At 54.1% G+C, this 17,839-nt stretch overlaps 5 protein-coding genes across 5 annotated transcripts; 3 read left to right on the top strand and 2 right to left on the bottom strand.

Annotated features, from left to right (window-relative positions):
• Positions 1-371: 371 nt before the first annotated feature.
• On the bottom strand, positions 372-2,177 carry TRIREDRAFT_74267 (coatomer complex, delta subunit; the record flags this gene model as incomplete). Its single annotated transcript, XM_006961312.1, has 5 exons — positions 2,151-2,177; positions 1,642-2,085; positions 1,386-1,582; positions 522-1,326; positions 372-461 (listed from the first exon to the last, which is right to left on the bottom strand). Exons 1-5 carry the CDS (start codon positions 2,151-2,153, stop codon positions 372-374), a joined length of 1,539 nt encoding a protein of 512 aa, XP_006961374.1. The 5' UTR covers positions 2,154-2,177.
• Positions 2,178-3,131: 954 nt separating this feature from the next.
• TRIREDRAFT_119856 (uncharacterized protein) lies at positions 3,132-5,714 on the top strand (the record flags this gene model as incomplete). The annotated part of the gene is made up of 4 exons (XM_006961768.1): positions 3,132-4,271; positions 4,332-5,037; positions 5,095-5,526; positions 5,632-5,714. 4 exons carry the CDS (start codon positions 3,132-3,134, stop codon positions 5,712-5,714), a joined length of 2,361 nt encoding a protein of 786 aa, XP_006961830.1.
• Positions 5,715-9,796: 4,082 nt separating this feature from the next.
• Positions 9,797-11,419, top strand: TRIREDRAFT_54329 (uncharacterized protein; the record flags this gene model as incomplete). Its single annotated transcript, XM_006961767.1, has 6 exons — positions 9,797-9,842; positions 9,916-9,941; positions 10,047-10,137; positions 10,202-10,453; positions 10,558-10,849; positions 10,909-11,419. Coding segments are annotated over 6 exons (1,218 nt in total), but the record flags the coding sequence as incomplete, so codon positions are not given.
• Positions 11,420-12,494: 1,075 nt separating this feature from the next.
• Positions 12,495-13,981, bottom strand: rps3 (40s ribosomal protein). Its single transcript, XM_006961311.1, has 2 exons — positions 13,882-13,981; positions 12,495-13,527 (listed from the first exon to the last, which is right to left on the bottom strand). The coding sequence occupies exons 1-2, from the start codon at positions 13,902-13,904 to the stop codon at positions 12,756-12,758; spliced, it is 795 nt and encodes a 264-aa protein (XP_006961373.1). The 5' UTR covers positions 13,905-13,981; the 3' UTR covers positions 12,495-12,755.
• A 1,113-nt stretch (positions 13,982-15,094) lies between these two features.
• On the top strand, positions 15,095-17,710 carry TRIREDRAFT_119854 (uncharacterized protein; the record flags this gene model as incomplete). Its single annotated transcript, XM_006961766.1, has 2 exons — positions 15,095-15,109; positions 15,208-17,710. The coding sequence occupies 2 exons, from the start codon at positions 15,095-15,097 to the stop codon at positions 17,539-17,541; spliced, it is 2,349 nt and encodes a 782-aa protein (XP_006961828.1). The 3' UTR covers positions 17,542-17,710.
• Between the last annotated feature and the right edge of the window lie 129 nt (positions 17,711-17,839).

The following is a 17,839-nucleotide window of genomic DNA, read 5'->3' as shown; positions in this document are numbered from 1 at the left end:
AACCTCAACGTCGTGTACCTTCGAATATATTTTCCCTCAATGTTAGCTTTTCTACATTTGTCTACCATTAAACACAATAACAGATCATCCCTACCTGGGGACCGCACCGTGGGACAATTATACCACTTAAATCTAGTAAGGCCGAGGCCATCCTTGACGCTGCCAAAGCCTATCACGAATGAAACAAACGCACCTTTACCACTAATATTTGCATCTTCGCATCGCGTTGTCATTCAAAGCATTATCTTTCTACACCTTCCCGGAGCAAGGGTCACCAGCGCCCAAGCCTCCCATTTTATAAAACCCCAGAGCTGAAATGAAACAAGAAAAGACGAAAGGCAATCCACGCTTCTAGTATTATACCTAGTCATCTACTCAATCAGATAATTGTCTGCTGCGGACTTTACGTCCTTGGAGAAAGTCACTTCCTCATTCTCCTCGATCAGTGAAACAGACGTGACCTAGGGGGCATTCGTTAGCAACAAGCATGCATCCGAGTAGCAAGAGTATAGCAAACTTACATCGACATCCACAAACGGCGTTGACTTGTTGAAACGGACAGTCATGGGGAAGAAGTCGTTCTCGTCATTGGACTCTGCTTCGAACTCAAACGATCCGTTGGCATTCTCGTCATCGACTGAGCCAATGTTCCACTCTAGTGTGTCTCCAGACACCTCATAGGCGGCGTCGAAGCTCGAAACGACCGGCTCGCTTCCCTGGTATGGAATGACAACGCTTACATCCCGCAGGGCATCACCGCCCGTCAGCTCGTACTCGACCGTAATGTTGTACTTGTCGGAATCCTTGTTGATCCAGACAGTAAAGGTAATGGGGCATGCGCTTGCGTCGTCCGCTTTTGGTGTAGCCCTCCATCGCAGGAGCCCGACACCTTGGTTGATGGGGAAACCTCGAGCTGTGTTGCTCATCTGGATGACCTTGGAGCTGTTGAAGAGGTTGCGGTCGACATTGGGGTGAGGCCTAAACTGAGCGCCGTGTGATGGGACGGCGTGCAGGCCGAGCTTGATCTTTGTGAGGCTGGGATCTGAAACCCGCAGCGTGAGATCTCCATTGACTGAGATGGAGTTGACGGCACCTTCTCTTGACAGCTTGGCGCTTATCGTCTCGGCAATCGTAACATGGATGGCATCCCGGTCCAGCGTTGACGAAATCCGCGGCTCCGGTTCGGCGGCTACCGCAGCGTGTGTCGGCGTAATGAGAGGAGCTTCGTCGGCACCGGCGCCAAGGTCTCCTCGTACTTTTTCGAAAATGTCGGTAGTCTTGGACTTCTTGCCCAGCTGCATTCCCTTTGCCTTGAGCGTGGTTGGTCTGCACAATGGGTTAGCACTACCACCACCAGACAAGCAACACTATCATGTACTGCGCACTTATTGAATGTCTTGTTCTTCTCGGCCTCGTATGAGTCGAATGCGCTTGCGCTTGGCTGAGAGGGAGGGGTGTAGGTAGGGTAGACGGGTGTTCGCGGAGCAGCGGCAGGGCGGCCACTTCTGGCGGACTCCTTGCGCTGCATTTCGAGCTGCTTCGCCTTTCGTTTGCGCTCCTCTGTAGCCTCGAGCTCCTTGTTCTGTTCCGGTGTAAGTAATGGGTCGTGTCGTCGTCGCACCGCAACAATTGGATCCATACCCGTGCAATAATCTCCTGAATGCGCTCCTCATGACTCTCCATCTCCAGGAAGGTCCTGATCTGGCTAATGGTCAGGTTCTCCCTGTAGCCCAGCGTGACCAGCTCGTCGAAGGCGCTGAGAAGCTCGTAGGCATTGCGGACAATCTCCCTCTCGTCTAGCGTCTTGCAGGTGCTGGAGACGACCTGGGCGAACAGGTGCAGGGAATCGATGTCCTGGAGGATGTTGGACTGGCGGTTGGTGATGAGCACCATGTACAGCTCGTCCAGCGGCTGGTAGACGAATCGCACGTTGTCCTGCTCGACGATGGTGTGTTGGGTGCCGCTGTGTGCCAGCTTGGGGAACGACGCCAGCAGAGCCTCGATGCGAGATCTGGGCATCTCACGGAACTGCCTCGAGAGGACAGCTTTCCCGCCTCGGGTGCAGATTGACGCCGCAAGAACAACCTGATGACACGCTGGTTAGCCCTGGAAGGATACCAGTAGGGAGATTGACAGTGCTGTTTCCGTACCATTTTGGCGGTGACGTGTGCTGGAGAGGAATCCGGTCTGAAAGAGTGAGGCCGTGGTGGGATGCTCAGATGGGTTCAATTGAGCCACGTCTAACTCAGGAGCTGGATGCTCCCCAGTCAGTGACAAGGCTGCCGCTGCTCCAGAGGCGCCGTCACGTGCTGCCCCAGTTGGAGGGGCTTTGGATATGAGTGCTTATATAAGCTTGGCGACGGACGGCTTTGGCTTGTTGGTAGTGTTACTGTGCTCAAACCCGCATTGAACATCTAGGTATGGAAAGATCAGAATATTTTGTCTGTGATATGATCCAATAGGTACCTGAGGTATTTTAATCATAATCTATTCTTTTTGACTTGCTTTTTTTTTTCTTTTCAGGGACTCGCTTAAGCGTCTTTGGTCTCATGCGCAACAAAGCAGAGAGCATGTGTACCGTGTCTCTCACTTCTGGAGCACTGTATCTGCGCTAAGCCTATTCCTGCTCTGCCTATGTCTACTGCATTCACGTGTGGGTCAACCAAGCTCCTCTCAGCTTCTGTCAAAGCTGCCTCTAAATTCGAAAAGTCGCCGCATCCATCAGCTTCATCAGGCTTCACTCTTCGCCTTCCATCTGCCGCGCCTGCGATCCATCAACTGCTCTTCATCCTTCAGACGACGCGTTTCTTGTGTCGCCTCGCCTGAATTTTCCCTTCACACTCCTCCTGCTATCAATGTGTCTCTCCCCTGGCCTCAACAACCAGATTGCAGACACGATATCACCAGTGGCGTAGCGTTGGTAACCCAAGATTCATCCAGCCTCTCAACTCCGCTCAAGGCTGCCTTTTTCTCTCTCTCGTCTCTCTTGAAACGATCTATTATAGACAGACTCGCCGTCTGCGAGCCTATCAAATATTGAAGGACGCCCGTCGAGCGTTTGCGACGGTTATTCGACGTTCACGCTCCTTCGTCGACAAAGCAGCAACCCAACATTCAGGCCGTCACCAGCCATGGCCGAGATAGAGATGGATGTCGATTTGGCGCCGTCGATCAAATTTGACGACCACGCCGACGACGATCTCATCGACTACGACATCGATACGACCGAAGACCACACCCACGACCCGTGGCCATCACACCATGATGAACAAACGTCAAACGCACCAGAGCATGTGAGCTCGACCGAAGAACATGTAGGTATCGAAACGGAAAACACCGAAGCCGGATACGACCAAGTCCAGATTCAATATGCAGAGGCGGAGCAGTCTCAGGTCATTCTGGACCGTTCTCGTTTCCCTGATGGTACTGGTGATGAAGCACATGAGCAGCCAAAAGCAGCTGTTACAGTATATGAGGAGGAGATTCTCACCATGGAGGAGGAACAGCCGAAAGTTGCCCCTGTCACTGAAACCGAACATGCAGCAGATGAAATCGACTACGAGGACAACGACGTTACTGTGACGCACGAGTCAACACATGAGGCGGATGAAGAAGAGAATCATGTGGACGACATCGCCGCCGCAGACGGGGTTGCCACTGCAGAGCCTGCAGTTGCGGAGCCTGCCATGGCAGAGCCCTCCGGTCCCTCACAACCAACGGAACAACCGGCTGGCGACGTGGAGGTGCCAGAAATAGCGGCTCAGGATGACGAAGATGAGATAACTTGGGAGCGCGAGTATGACCAGACGGGTGCTGTGAAGGGTGATGTTGCGGCTGCCGCTGATGCTCCTGCTGAGGCAACCACGCAAGAAGCAGATCCCCAGAAAAGCGCAGAGTCCCAGAGCAGTGATTCACACGAGCACGTGTTTGAGCAGCACGCCAATGCCGCCGGGTCCGACTATGAGGAACGTGTAAAGGCTGCCTCCCCAGAAGTAGAATCCGTGGAACACCAAGAAGATGACTCGCGATCGCAGCCAGAGTCAAGTCCTGGGGGCGACCATGAATTCCCAGCAATCACTGTGCATTACAAGGGGAACGAGTATTCCTTGTTTTCGCACGAGAAGACGGAAGGCTTCTTTTCTGACGTATCTGTAATGGATCAGTCGATGGAGTCTCTGCTCGCTGGCTTTCGTGCGGAGCTGGAGGACGAAATTGCTGCACATGATGAACTTGTCTTTCAGGTTGATGAGCTCGGCCTCGAGTTTGCAGAGGTAAGTTGTCGGGTTCCGGCTTGTTGTCTCGAACAGAAGAGTAAACTGACAGTTTCCCAGGCCACGATGCAGAACTCAATCGCAAGTATTACCTTCCGACAAGTGTTGGAAGTGTTTGACTTGCTCGTAAAGAACCAAGACCCCGATAGTTCGCGCACCCTGTACACATATCTCTTCACCAAGCCGAATCCTAGCAAGCGATTCGAGTTCTTGGTCGAGAGTGCGGCCGCCAGCAAGGGGCTTGATGAAGTGATTTACCTGTTCGAGTCTCCTGCAGGTCACCATCATCAGACAGCCGTTGAGGTTGATGATGGAGATGACTATGAACAGGACGAGGACAGTGAAGCAAACGAAGCCACCGAAGCTCATGAAAGCGCGGAGGACGGCGATGAGCATGGCGACGCTGACGCCGAGACTGAAGAGTCTCAGGTGTCAGAAGAAGATGAGGACGAAGAGTCGACCTCGGCCGTGGAAGATCAGCCTGCCGACACCGCGGGCCAAGATGAAGAAGGGGAAGAGGAAGAAGTTGAAGAGGATGAAGATGAGGACGAGGATGAGGCTGAAGACTTTATGGAAGACGTTGAAGACTTTGCTGGAGAGGTCGAAGAGAATGCGAACCAGGACGAGGGAGACTACAGTGATAGCGGGGATGGGGTCTATCAACACGAACAGCTTCAGGCTGTAGTTGTAGAGGCAGCCGGTCATGCCGATGCCTCACATGCTAATGCCGAAGCCGAAGAGGCGCCAGATGCCACATATTCATACGGTAAGACCAATCACGGAAATACTTTTGACACATTGGGTGCTAACGAACCACGCCTAGACGATGCAGAGGAGGACGCCGACGCCAACCCCTTTATTCACCTAGAGCTTCAGGAATCTGCAGGAGACAACGGAGGCGAAATCCAGTTTGAACAGACTACGCAAACGGAAGCCGGCGACAAAGCGTCGCAAGAGGTTCCTATGCACTCCATTGACGAATACGTTGATGCCAACGAGGCCGACACCGGTACCACGAACACCCTGGCTGACAACGGCGAAGGCGCCTCTACTCTTCTGGATATGGGCACCGTGCAAGACCTAGAGCAAGAGATTACAAACGAGGATCTAGCCTTTGAGGACGAGATGCCCGAGATCGACTGGAGAGATGATGTAGAGGTTGCCCAAGGTGCCAGCATCGACCTGCCGACGACAACCGCCGGCCTACCGAAGCGGCGCCGGACTGAGGAGGAGCAGGGCGAAGAAGACGAGCAAGGTAAGCTCTTCGATGCGCCGATTAAGGGCGAACTGAAAAAGCTAATTGTCTTGCAGACGCCAAACGCCTCCGATCATGATTGTTCATGCTCTGCCAAACTAACAGCAACCGCGAAACACATCTTCGCCAACCCATCATGTCCCGCACCCAGCTCTGGATACATCCCAAAGGGCGGGCTTGCCATCTAATGCACTGGATACTAACCACAGCCCACAGCGTGACGCCTGATACTCGGAATTCCGACAATAACCAACATCCATCTCGGATATGCCAACACTTTATCTCGACAGTCTTGTGAACAAGACAAATTTCAGGTAGGAACCCAACGGCTTTACTAACAGCGCGACATGACTATGTAGCTGCAGACGACTTTGCCTCTGGGTCAGGCAGTGACCTCTTTTTTTTTCTCGGCCTTCTTCTTTCTTGAACCCCCCTTTCCCCCCATCATATCACCCGTTTCTTTTCATTTCCGCCACTTGCTGTGTTATTCTTCCCCCTTGGAGTTGGAGGTTTGATACCATATCTCTCCTTCGTTCAAGAGCCAGACTAAGTATCTGGTGAGGGGCCATAGTGCCCGACTTGAACTGCTGGAGAAAGGAATAGACATTTTTTCACGGATATCTCTGGAAGGGAAAAGGTTTGCGGATTGAAGGAATTCCAGAGTTTTTTTATTTTATTTCCTTGGAGATTGGCCCCTTTACGACACAGGTGAAGTATGTCTGCACATAGATTTCGCTAGCTCTACCTGCGGACAGAAGAGGTCTGTTGCACATGTCCTTCAGCACGTATTCGACTAGGAAAATGGCCACTTGATTTGATCCTTGAGAATGGTAGAAGATGTTCCAATCTTGTGATGTTGTTATCCAACTTGTGAACTTTGATCTGTTTGCCGTGGAAGTACTAGGTGAAATCAAGTTCATCAACTGAATAAAAGCAAGACCCTATAGAGGTCAATATCGAGGTGGTTCTGCAGCAGGTCACGGGATCCCCGTCACCAGCGCCTTATCCGACGTGGTGTAGTGGCTAGCATACTGCGCTTTCAAATTGAGAGCACCGCAGCGATCCGGGTTCGACTCCCGGCGCCGGAATATTTCTTTTCTTTTTTTCTCCCTCTGGGGAAGGGTTTTTGCAGATTCTCTAATACCCGATCCAGCAAAAGGATCTCTCGGACGGGTATCAGAAGCAGATCGAGGGATGACATTATACAATCAATGACCTTCACCACCACCACTCCTCTTTGTTCTCGTCTTCATTTGTCGATAGAAAGAGGGTATCCAGGTAGTATCCGGAAGCCTGATAACATCCGCCCCCATCGTTTGCAAGGTGCCAATACTAATGACTTCACGGCTTTAATGCCCGGACATGTCAAAATCCTCAAGCGTCGCAACGTCGTACTGTGTGCAGTATCCATGTTTCATGTTTGCGCGTCCCTGCTCCACTTATCCAGGGGTCGATTCTTTTGGTCCTTTTTGGTCATTCTTGCGTCTTGTTTCGCCCGCAGAGGTTCAAGTGGTCCGGACAAGGGGGGGGTCCCCTAATTGTGATGTGAAGCAGAGAGGAGGTCGATCATCTTCTCGGCACTGTGCCAAACTTGGAAGCGCTTGGACTGGGGGGGTCCACTGGGCATGAATCAGTTGTGCGGATGAAGAGAGATGCTGTGATATCATGGGGCAAATGGGGGTTAGATGGGAATTAACAGAGGAGATGATGACCAAGGGGACCGAAAGGCAATAAGGATGAGTCTTAGTATGATGGTTATGAGGACTTCAAGGGCTGCGTCAGTATCGAGACATTGCTGGCGATTTGTAGCCCGCCTTCGTATCCTCGTTCCCGCCCTAGTGAGCCATTAGTTGGGCCAGTGAGGCGCAGCGGGTTCGTGTCTAAGACGACTATTATGTGCCGGTCTCGTGATAACGTACGAACGCGTGAGTGAGATGAGGTGAGGCGCGATGAGGGGACCGTCCCTGGCTCGGAGCAGCACTATTTTTGGAGACCAGATGAGAGTAGGGTTGCTTACACTAGACTCCATCCTCGTGCGTGCTCAAGTGCTGTTCCTGTTGTTGACTATAGTGATATTGATGGAAGCACAATAGGTAGGTAGCTAAAGACGTTTCGGGTTCATCGGTATTATCAGCATCCCATCAAAAACACATGCTTCCCCTGCTGGCGGCGGACCAATGACGTCTGCGCGAGGCTGCCCGTTCGGATCGCGCCCTCGGGGAGAAACGTGAGGTTCGGATGCGTCGCCCTTTTCATCAAGGTGTGATTTGCGACTCGGCCCTTCGGAATTCGTGCTGGTTTTGTTTACCAGGGCCCTCGTGACGCGTCGATGCAAGGAGGGAGGGGGAGGAAAGGGAGGAAAAGGTAGGGAAGATGCTAGTATGCCACACCGGTTGCAAGAATGCTGCCTCATTTGGCACTGTAATGCTGTTCGACGCTGCATACACGTGTGAGATGCCACGTTAGCAGTCAAATCAACGTTGATAAGACGTATGAAGCGGAAGAGAGCAAAGCAACATATCCATCGTGTTGCTCGACCGCTGTCTGGCGAGAAACTGCCAGCCAATTGCTAGGCAAGATGCAGTAAGAATGTACACGAGGCGAACCGAGGCTGCCATCTCAGAGAGATCTCCAGCCTTGCCGTAATGAACAAACGAACAAACAGCCCGAGCTTGAATGAAACAGGCCAGACACGAGTCTGCATTGCCCAGCCGGGGATTCACGTTAGAGGACCGCTGCGATCCACCGGCTTTACCTGCTACTAATCTTGAAGCAAAGCATCATTTCTCGGCTGAAATTTTCTGTTCTGCAGCTTGGCTGGGGCCGGGGATTTGACGGGGTCTGGCCGTGGCTTGGACTGACTGGGGTTTGTTATAGTAGTTGCTGGAGAGAGGGAGAGGAAGAGAAAGAGTGGGCAGCGATGCATGCGTGTGATGATGCCGCGCAAGAATGACGGGCAAGGTCGAAGCCAGCCTGCTAGTGCAGCAGTAGACTCTACCTGCTGTTGCATGTGACGCTGTCCTAGCGCTGCGTCTCCTCTACTCTCCCGCACATCTCCCCGCCCTGTGAGAAGCGCAGCACCCTCGCCCGCTAGCCCCTCAGGTACCCGTCCCTCCAGCTTAGCGCTGTGCTCCAGGGCCTTGCGCCTCTGTCGTGGCCCGCCGAGCCCGCTGAGGCCGATGCCGCGCCCTGTACACGCACTGCAGCAGCGCCCACAGACGCTGGTGAGACACGCTCCAAGTTCCCACATACTGGGAACCTTAGAGGTACTGTCCGGTACATGTGCCTCGTACCTCATCCCTCACACAGGTCACCACTTGCACTCAGCTCCCACTACAGAGACCGAGACCTCACTGTTCGCCCCCCAAAAAAAGAAATCGGCGCCACCAAACAGCCAACTGGAACCTCTAGCCAGACTGCAATCCAATCAGTCCAGCTCGATCCCATTTGATCCCAAGCCAGGAAAATCTCCAATAACCCACAAGCCACCACAGAGTACATCCGTGATACGTTCCTTTTTTTTTTCCCTCTCAACTCTCTTTCGTTTCTCTCCTTCACTTTTGCACCCATCTTCACCAGGTCCTTTTTTTTTCCTTTTCCTTTTCCCCCCTCCCCTTTCCTTTGGCACGACTCGGCGTTGCGTCTGTGCTGCGGTTGCATCTTGACCTTTCTTTGACATTTGCTGCCTTGCGAGACGGACTTGGACGAGCCAGCAAAAGAGGGCAGCCGGTGCGACACAGAGGCCAGACAAACGGCACGACTGCGAGCGATCCTCGTCTCCTCTCCTCCCTCCCTTGCGAACGAGACACGACGGAGAAACGACACGACAGCGACTGCAACAACGTCGACAACGACAACGACAACGAGATACCGCGAGCCTCGTCATTGGATTGATAAGGCCTGATCTGACGATTTTCGCCTTCTTACGCCTGACATTTTCGTCTCAACTCCCCCGCCTTCGAGTCGCCGCGACTCCAACTGCGCCCTCTCGATCTTCTTCTTTCTTTCCCTTCCTTTGCGGCAACACGCATTCGCTACGACTTGTCCTCGCGCACGCTCATTTGGCCCCGTTCGCGCCGTTTCCCTTTTCCTAAGGAGTCGATCGAGTCCGCACGTCATCTGCCTTGCACCTCTGCCGCCGTTTTGCGCGCGCCAGAAACCACTCCTTCATCATGATTGAGGACAAGTACGTTGCCCTCAGAGGAGGCCTCTCTTGCACCAAGAGGGGCTGTCATACTGGAACCTCGTCTCGCTGACTCTTGTCGTGTGTAGATACGTCGGCCTGGCGTTGGCCATGTCATCAGCCTTGGCCATTGGTAAGTCCTTCTCGCCTCTCCTCTGACTGTTTGGCTTTGCGACGAGTTCATCCTGACTCTTGTGTCTCTTTAGGTACCAGTTTCGTTATCACTAAAAAGGTTAGAACCCAATCGCTGCTGCTACTTCAACAGCTCCAGCAACTTCGCGATGCCTCAGCCCGCTGAATCGTTGATGGGAGTCACCGTTGCTGACACTCTGTCCAGGGATTGATGCAAGCCGAAGAGCGACACGGATTCGAAGGCGATGGATTCGTATACCTCAGAAGCCCCTTATGGTGGGCGGGTATTGCAACTCGTGAGCACTGAAGCCCGTCTAAACCTTGTCTGCACGCCCGTCTAATATCCATTTCTCTTCGCAGTTGGCATCGGAGAGATCTGCAACTTTGCCGCCTACGCTTTTGCACCGGCCATCCTGGTCACACCCCTCGGAGCTCTCAGTGTCCTGATCGGTGCCGTATTGGGATCATACTTCTTGGACGAGGAACTCGGCACGCTGGGGAAGTTGGGCAGCGCCATTTGCCTCATTGGCGCCGTCGTCATTGTCCTGCACGCGCCTCCGGACGAGGAGATTGAGACGATTGATCAGATCCTGCACTATGCGATCCAGCCAGGTACGAAGGCGACAGCGTCCTCTCTGATTGATTCTTTTGCGATTCCCCTCGGGCATCTGGCCGCTCCTCGATTCTGTCCAGGACCCTCAACTAACACTGATCAGGCTTTCTCTTGTACGCCTTTGCTGTCGTGGCATTCGCAGTCTTCATGATCTACCGCATCGCACCCGTCTACGGCAAGCGAAATGCCCTCATCTACCTCTCCATCTGCTCTACTGTCGGCTCCATCTCCGTCATGTCCGTCAAGTCGTTTGGTATTGCTCTCAAGCTTACCTTTGCCGGCCACAACCAATTTACGCACCCCTCGACCTACGTCTTCATGATTCTTACGGCAGTCTGCATCCTGACCCAGATGAACTACTTCAACAAGGCCTTGGCATCATTCCCGACCAACATGTAAGTTGGGGTTCCACAGCTCCATTCTGTACGTCCCAATACTAATCCTCAAATTGCAGTGTTAACCCTCTCTACTATGTCACTTTTACCACTGCGACGCTCTGCGCCTCCTTCATCCTCTTCAGCGGCTTCAACACCACCGATCCCGTCAACACGCTCTCGTTGCTCTGCGGCTTCCTCGTCACCTTTACTGGAGTGTACCTCCTGAACCTTTCCCGGGGCGACCCCCACGGGCAGAGGCTGGTTGCGGGACGCGGTGGCTTTGACGCTGCTGGAACAGATATGGTCTCTGGCTTCCAAACCCGCCGCAGCATGCAATCTCGGAGAAGCGAAAACACGTCGAGGCACAGCCTCAGCAGCTTTCATGGGGACAGGCAGGGCCTTATCCGGGCCTACGACGAAGAGGAGGCTGCGGGTCTCGGCCTCACCGACCTCACCGAGAGCGACGACGAGGGTCTCATGAACGGCGCCAATGGGTCCAATGGCGCGGCCAACGGTTCGGCCAACGGCAAGAAGCAGTACACCAGCAATGACATTGAGCTGGAATCTCAGAAGCATACTGAGAGGTAGTAGAAAGCTTCTTGGTCAGTTTTCTTTTCTGTCCCGATTCTCAGAAGTCATGAGAGAGAGATCAGAGTATGATGGATATACCCCGCGAGTCATTGCTATGCTTTCTCTTGTGAGATGAAGAACAACGGTCCACCTCAGATGGCCGGCCAAACTGTGTATTCGCCATGCAATGTCATGTCTGGGATATCGAAAGGGGGGCTGCTCTGAGGTGAAAAGACGACTCCAATCGCACATGCAGGTATCAGCTACTGCAATTTCGCCTCACAATACACAAGATCTAGCAAAGGGGGGAGCGGAGAGTTGGGCCCAGGTGGCTTAACAAGAAGACTTTTGTTCTTCCTACTCTCCTGCTCTCTCGTCTCTTCTCCTTTCTTTCCTCTCTCTCTCTCTCACCCTGCGTTCCAAAGTCTCCCGACCGACGGAGCGACATCCATCTGCAATGGGAGCCAAACTGCTGCGGCTGCAGCCTTGAGCATGATCTTTGCGCATGATAAAAGGGAGGCGGGGACCTGTTGTCTAGTTCCATTTCATATCACTTTTCTTGGGGACGGAGGCGTTTTTGTGTGTGGGATCACCATTCGTTGATTTTCATCAACTTTTTTTCTCTAACGGTAAACATGACTGAATCGGAAAGGGAACTGGATTTGAAAGCATGCTCCTGTTGTACGATACTTTGGGTTGGTTTGCATTTTTTATTTTCCTTGATTTTGGGATGAAAAGGTGACGGGCGGGTGCGAGAGATAGAAAGATGAAGGGAATTAAAAGAGTGCGGGCCATTGTATGGTCTCTGAAAAAGAAGGGAGGAACAAGAAGACGGGGAAGCATGTTTCCTTTGTGATGGAGAGAGATATATACCACAGGCTGGTCATGGCCTATAACATCCGATTTCTTTTTGCTTCAACTCTCTCTACCATACCATACCTACCTTACTCATTATCTTGTTTTAATCGTTTTGTTACATATCAGCATTTTAATGACAGCATCCGCCCTCGCAGCGAACAAGCAAAATACATGGACAAGGAAATCAAGGAATCGGTGTTTGGCCATGAGAGTTTTTTTTTTAGTTTTTTGTTTCATATCATTAAAGATTCAAGGAAAAACAAGGACGGAACCTTTTTCCCATGCCCCTTTAGCAGATGCAAATGATCAATTGACGCCTTAAGTTTGACCGCCATCCCTTTTGCCCTGTGGCTTGATATAATCATCATCAACCGACCTCTTGTCTCATCCTTCTAGTCCACAAAGACCCGGGGTTTTCTTGTTCCCCATCTCTCCAAGGACCCCTTTTGCTAAAAGACAACACACAACTTCACCAGGCAGAGTCGCCGGGACCATCCTACTGCTCCTCAGCGGCGGGCTGGGCCTCCTCCGTGGCGCCCTCCTGCTCGGCGACCCGGATGTCCTGGCTGCCCTGGGCGACGGCCTGGGCGGCCTTAGCGCCGTAGTCCTGGCTGACGGGCTGGAGGACGGCCTGCTCCTCCTTGGGCTCGATGATGGTGACGGCGTCGGGGAGGGACTTCTGGGGGCCGGCCTTGCCCTCAGGGTCGGAGCCGCGCATGATCTTGACCTTGATGCCGAGGACACCCTGGCGGAGCAGGACGTGGCGGGTGGCGCTGTCGATGAAGTCCTTGGCGGGCTGGCCGGAGTGGATCATGAAGCCGTCGGTGAACTTCATGGACTTGGCACGGGCGGCACGGAGCTTGCCGGAAACGACAACCTCGCAGCCCTTGGCGCCGGACTCCATGATGAAGCGCAGGACGCCGTAGCAGGCGCGGCGGACGGCCAGGCCGTTGAGCAGCTTGTAGCGCAGCGACTCGCACTGGGCGACGGCGGACAGGCCGCGGTTCTGGACCTTGGCGGCGTACAGGGAGACGGAGTTCTCGGGGAACTTGAAGCGCTTCTGGATGAGCGACGTGAGCTCGCGGATGCGGCGGCCCTGCTCGCCGAGGACCTCCTGGGTGTGCGTGGCGCGGACGATGATGTCGGTGACGGTGGGCGTGACGCGGACCTCGACGCCGGAGTAGCCCTCCTCAGCGAGCTCGCGCTGGAAGAACTCGTTGAGCTCGGCGTAGAAGACACCGTCGGCGACGAACTTTCTCCGCTTGGAGCTGTTTGGGGGAAAAAAGATGCTGTTAGCGTTTGTGCGTAATTGGAACGTGAAAGTTTGTCGAATGGTGTGGTCGTGATGGTCATGGTAGTGATGGTGGTGATGACAGTCTTTCCAACAACGCAAGACTCCATGCTCCTGGTTGCCTGGTTTCCTTCCCAGCAGATGTATCAACCCAATTCCCATCTTCCCTGCTTTTTCTGTATATCCTTCCCGCCGTATCGGTCGACGCCATCACCACCAGCACTCCCATCAAACATCACCACCGAAGAAAGGAAAAAACGACGGCGACAAGGGTTCTTTTCTGTGTATCGATATCAAACAACACGGAGGGGGAAAAGCTTTCTGCACTCACATCTGAGCACCCGGGTGAGACATTTTGAATGATGTGAATTCGAGTCTTCTGTGACTTGAACTTGTGGTGCTGTGTCTGGCCGTGCAGAGAAAAGGGACAAAGTTCGCGATTTCCAAGGGCTGGCGGGCTTGGGGCTGGGCGAGAGGCTTCAAGTCACAGAGTCGCAGCGGTTTGGCGCTTCGCAGGGTCAATTTTCGGCTTGTGTGGGTTGAGCCCTAACCGGGACAAAGTGGTCCTTGTGCCGAGTGTGGAAAGTGGGCTAAAATTGTTCCTTAATTTTTCAATCGGAATTTTCTTGGGGATTTTTTGGTCTTCTTTCATGATACTAAGCGGTACGTACCTCGCGCTAGTAGCAGCTCATCCAGGCCGGAGAATCAGTTTTGGCGTTCGCCGAATAGTATGCGTCACTCTGGCAAGTTCGCGCTTCAAGTTGTTGCTGGTGCCTCCTTCCCCCCCAAACACTGTCCTGCTATAGCGCCCCGTAAGCTGCTGTGGCTCCTTCCTCAGCGCAATGGCCGCGCCTGACGTCTTTCGGGTTCCCTGGCAACCCCACCCCCGGGCAGGTGCCCCGCCAGCACCTGCCTGAAGCCTCGACCTTGAACCTTGTGATGCCGCTCTCGAGCTTCTGACGACGCTTCTCTCCTTGTACGCAGATCTGCCTTAGGACAAAGGGCTCTGCTGCAATTCTTTGTCCCGCACTCGCCGCAGCCTTGTTGACGATCCGAATCAGAGGCAGCAATGAGCTTCTGGCGCTCCTCCATCTGGTGATTCTTGTCCTTGTTTTTGGCGGCCAGACAAAGACACAGCTGCAGAGCCTGTGATGGTGGCCTGCGGTTCGCATTTCAAATCGGCCACCCATCACCGCCTCTGCTTCCGCTCGCTCGACTCGATCGCTGCCGCATCCCGCAGGTGTTGCCCTACCAAGGCACATTCCCGGAGCTGATCCGAACTGCGCCTCTACCTCGCCGGATCCCTTTCCTGTCGAGTCACCACTGGCCTCGCCGTGCCTTTGCTGTTGCTGGCGCGTTGCTGTTCTCGTGCGGCTTTCGCTGTCGGGCCCCAAAGACGCAAAGCCTTACGCGACATCCATCTGCACCTCACCGTAGCACCCCACGGCTGCAGATCAACGAGATCCGCCAGCTCCGCAATAGAGTCGGGAGGTTTATATCGTATCAGCTGCCTGCACCTCCCAGCATAGGGGGGCTCACGAACGATGGAAGCCAAGAAGGTATGTGCTTTGACGGCACAGCTCTCCTGCGTCTCAGCTTCCACTCGGAGGCCCAACTCTAGTCGCAAGTCCTGACATCGTGGCTATTTTCCCCCCAGATCATCGAACATGTCCAGGCCATCAACGGCGGCCAGACGGCCACCGGCACGCTGACACTGACCAACTTCCACATGATCTTTACCGCCATCATCGAACAGCCACCTCAAGACGGCCAAGAGTCGACGCCTCCGCCGAAGAAGCGCGAGAAATGGATCACGTACCCGATGCTCTCCCATTGCACATTCCGGCCGACGCCTCCGTCGTCCCGCCAGGCACCGTCAATACGCATCCAATGCCGGGACTTTACCTTCATCACCTTCAACTTCCCCACCACCGAGGTGGCGCGTGAGGCTTTTGACCATATCAAGTGTCGCACTTGCAAGCTTGGCACCGTCCAGAACCTATTTGCCTTTAGCCACAAGCCGCCCAAGATGGAGAAGGAGGTCAACGGCTGGAACATCTATGACCCCAGAGCGGAGTTTCGTCGCCAGGGCATCAGCGAGAAGCTGCCGGACAAGGGCTGGAGGATCACCAACATCAACCACGACTACAGTTTTTGCGACACCTATCCGGCCGTCCTCGTCGTGCCGTCCAAGATCTCCGATAATGTTCTCAAATACGCCAAGGAGTTCCGGTCCAGGAATCGGATCCCCGCCCTCTCTTACATCCATCCGGTCAATAACTGCACCATCACGCGGAGTTCTCAGCCGTTGGCAGGCATCACCAGGAGGACTAATGTCCAGGACGAAAAGCTGGTCGCTGCTTCTTTTTCGGCCTCGACCGGTAGTGGTGGCTCGGAAAGTTCCTCGCCAATGTCGAGTCAGGCAGAGGTGTCCAACGGCAGCGTCATGCTGGAAACTCAACTCACGGAAACGGAGCGGTACGAAGACGAGCTCATTTCTAGATCTGCTGCTCTCTACGATGACAAGACCGGCAAGCGGCTCATCTATGGCGCTCAACAGAACAACCTCATCGTGGATGCTCGTCCGACGATCAATGCCATGGTGAATCAGGTGCAGGGGATGGGCTCAGAGCCGATGGACAAGTACAAGTTTGCACAGAAGGTTTTCCTCAACATTGACAACATCCACATCATGCGAAACTCCCTGCTCAAGGTGGTGGAGGCGCTCAAGGATGCCGACTTGTCTCCTCTGCCCCCCAACCGCGAGCTCCTGCACCAGAGCAACTGGCTAAGGCACATTCACGATATCCTTGATGGGTCAGCCCTCATTGCCCGTCAGGTCGGCATCAAGCATTCGCACGTTCTGATCCACTGCTCAGATGGCTGGGATCGCACCAGCCAGCTGAGTGCCCTGGCCCAGGTCATGCTGGACCCCTACTATCGCACCATTGACGGCTTCATCGTCCTCGTAGAAAAAGACTGGCTGTCTTTTGGCCACATGTTCAGGTTACGCTCCGGCCACCTCAATTCCGAAGACTGGTTCACCGTACAAAAGGACGCGTTCGCCGGTCTCAAGGTGCAGCCGGGAGAGAGTGACGGACGGACCGACGCCTTCCAAAACGTCATTAGCGGCGCCAAACGCTTCTTCAGCTCGAACAAAGAAGACGCCGACCTTGCTTCCATGGGCGAGACTGCCAGCGGTCAGGTAGTGGACGAGGAAGCCACCGTGCCAAAGATGATCAGCCCGGTTTTCCACCAGTTCCTCGACTGCATGTACCAGCTGCTGCGGCAGAACAAGACGCGCTTCGAGTACAATGAACGATTCCTCCGGCGTCTGATGTATCACTCGTACTCGTGTCAGTACGGAACCTTTCTGTACAACTCAGAGAAGCAGCGAAAAGATGCCCGCGTAGCAGAGAGGACGTCATCAGTGTGGGACTACTTCCTCTGCCGGAGAGCTGAATTCACCAACCCTGACTACGACCCGACAATCGATGATCATGTCAAGGGAAAGGAACGCATCATTCTGCCGCGTCTTGACGAGATCCGTTGGTGGCATCAGCTGTTTGGCCGCACCGAGGACGAAATGAACGGTGCGCTCAACGCCGCCGCCATTGCGGAAAGCGACCGGCAGGCTGCCGTCTCGAGCCTCCACTATCCCAGCGTGGCCCGAGCAGAAGAGGGAGCGCCAGAGACATCGGCATCGTCGGCCCCGAGTCCACGGCCGCCCAGCCTGTCAACCAGCCAGTCGGTGCTCACGTCGGTCGAGACCGCGCACGGCATCTTGACGCCCGAAGACAGGCACGCCACTCTACAACACAGCGTGTCTGCAGACGGGATGGGCGCCTTTGCGGCCCTTCGCGATGGCATCGCTGGCCTCAACATTGGCAAGGCCGTCATGTCCAACTTTGGCCGTGCCGCCGAGCCCGCTGCTGAAGGCTCGACGGCAGCCCCCATTTCTCGCGATCAGGAGATGCGGGAGATGACGTAGGAGGTCATGTTTGCAGACCAGGTCGCGCAGCCGTATGTGGTCATGGAGACGCAAAACACCAAGCGTCTCGTGTACGTCCGGCCGCGCACGATTTCGGAGATTTCGGTGGTTGACATTGGGCCTGCAGAGCTGGTTGACTATACTCCTGAGCAAGGACCCGTACCCGAAGAAACTGGTTGGCTTTCTGGATTGTTGCCACAGCAAGAACTATGGAACCCTCGCCTTTGAAAAGTTGCGACTAGACTTGCTCTGAGACTGATTCTGTCAGATGAGTTTTGTGCGGTTGCAAAAGAAGTCA

The sequence above is a fragment of the Trichoderma reesei genome, assembly GCF_000167675.1.
Source record: "Trichoderma reesei QM6a unplaced genomic scaffold TRIREscaffold_1, whole genome shotgun sequence".
Classification (NCBI taxonomy): Eukaryota; Fungi; Ascomycota; class Sordariomycetes; order Hypocreales; family Hypocreaceae; genus Trichoderma; species Trichoderma reesei.
The sequence above is the reverse complement of the archived record's forward strand: the minus strand, read 5'-3'. Positions and strand labels throughout refer to the sequence as shown.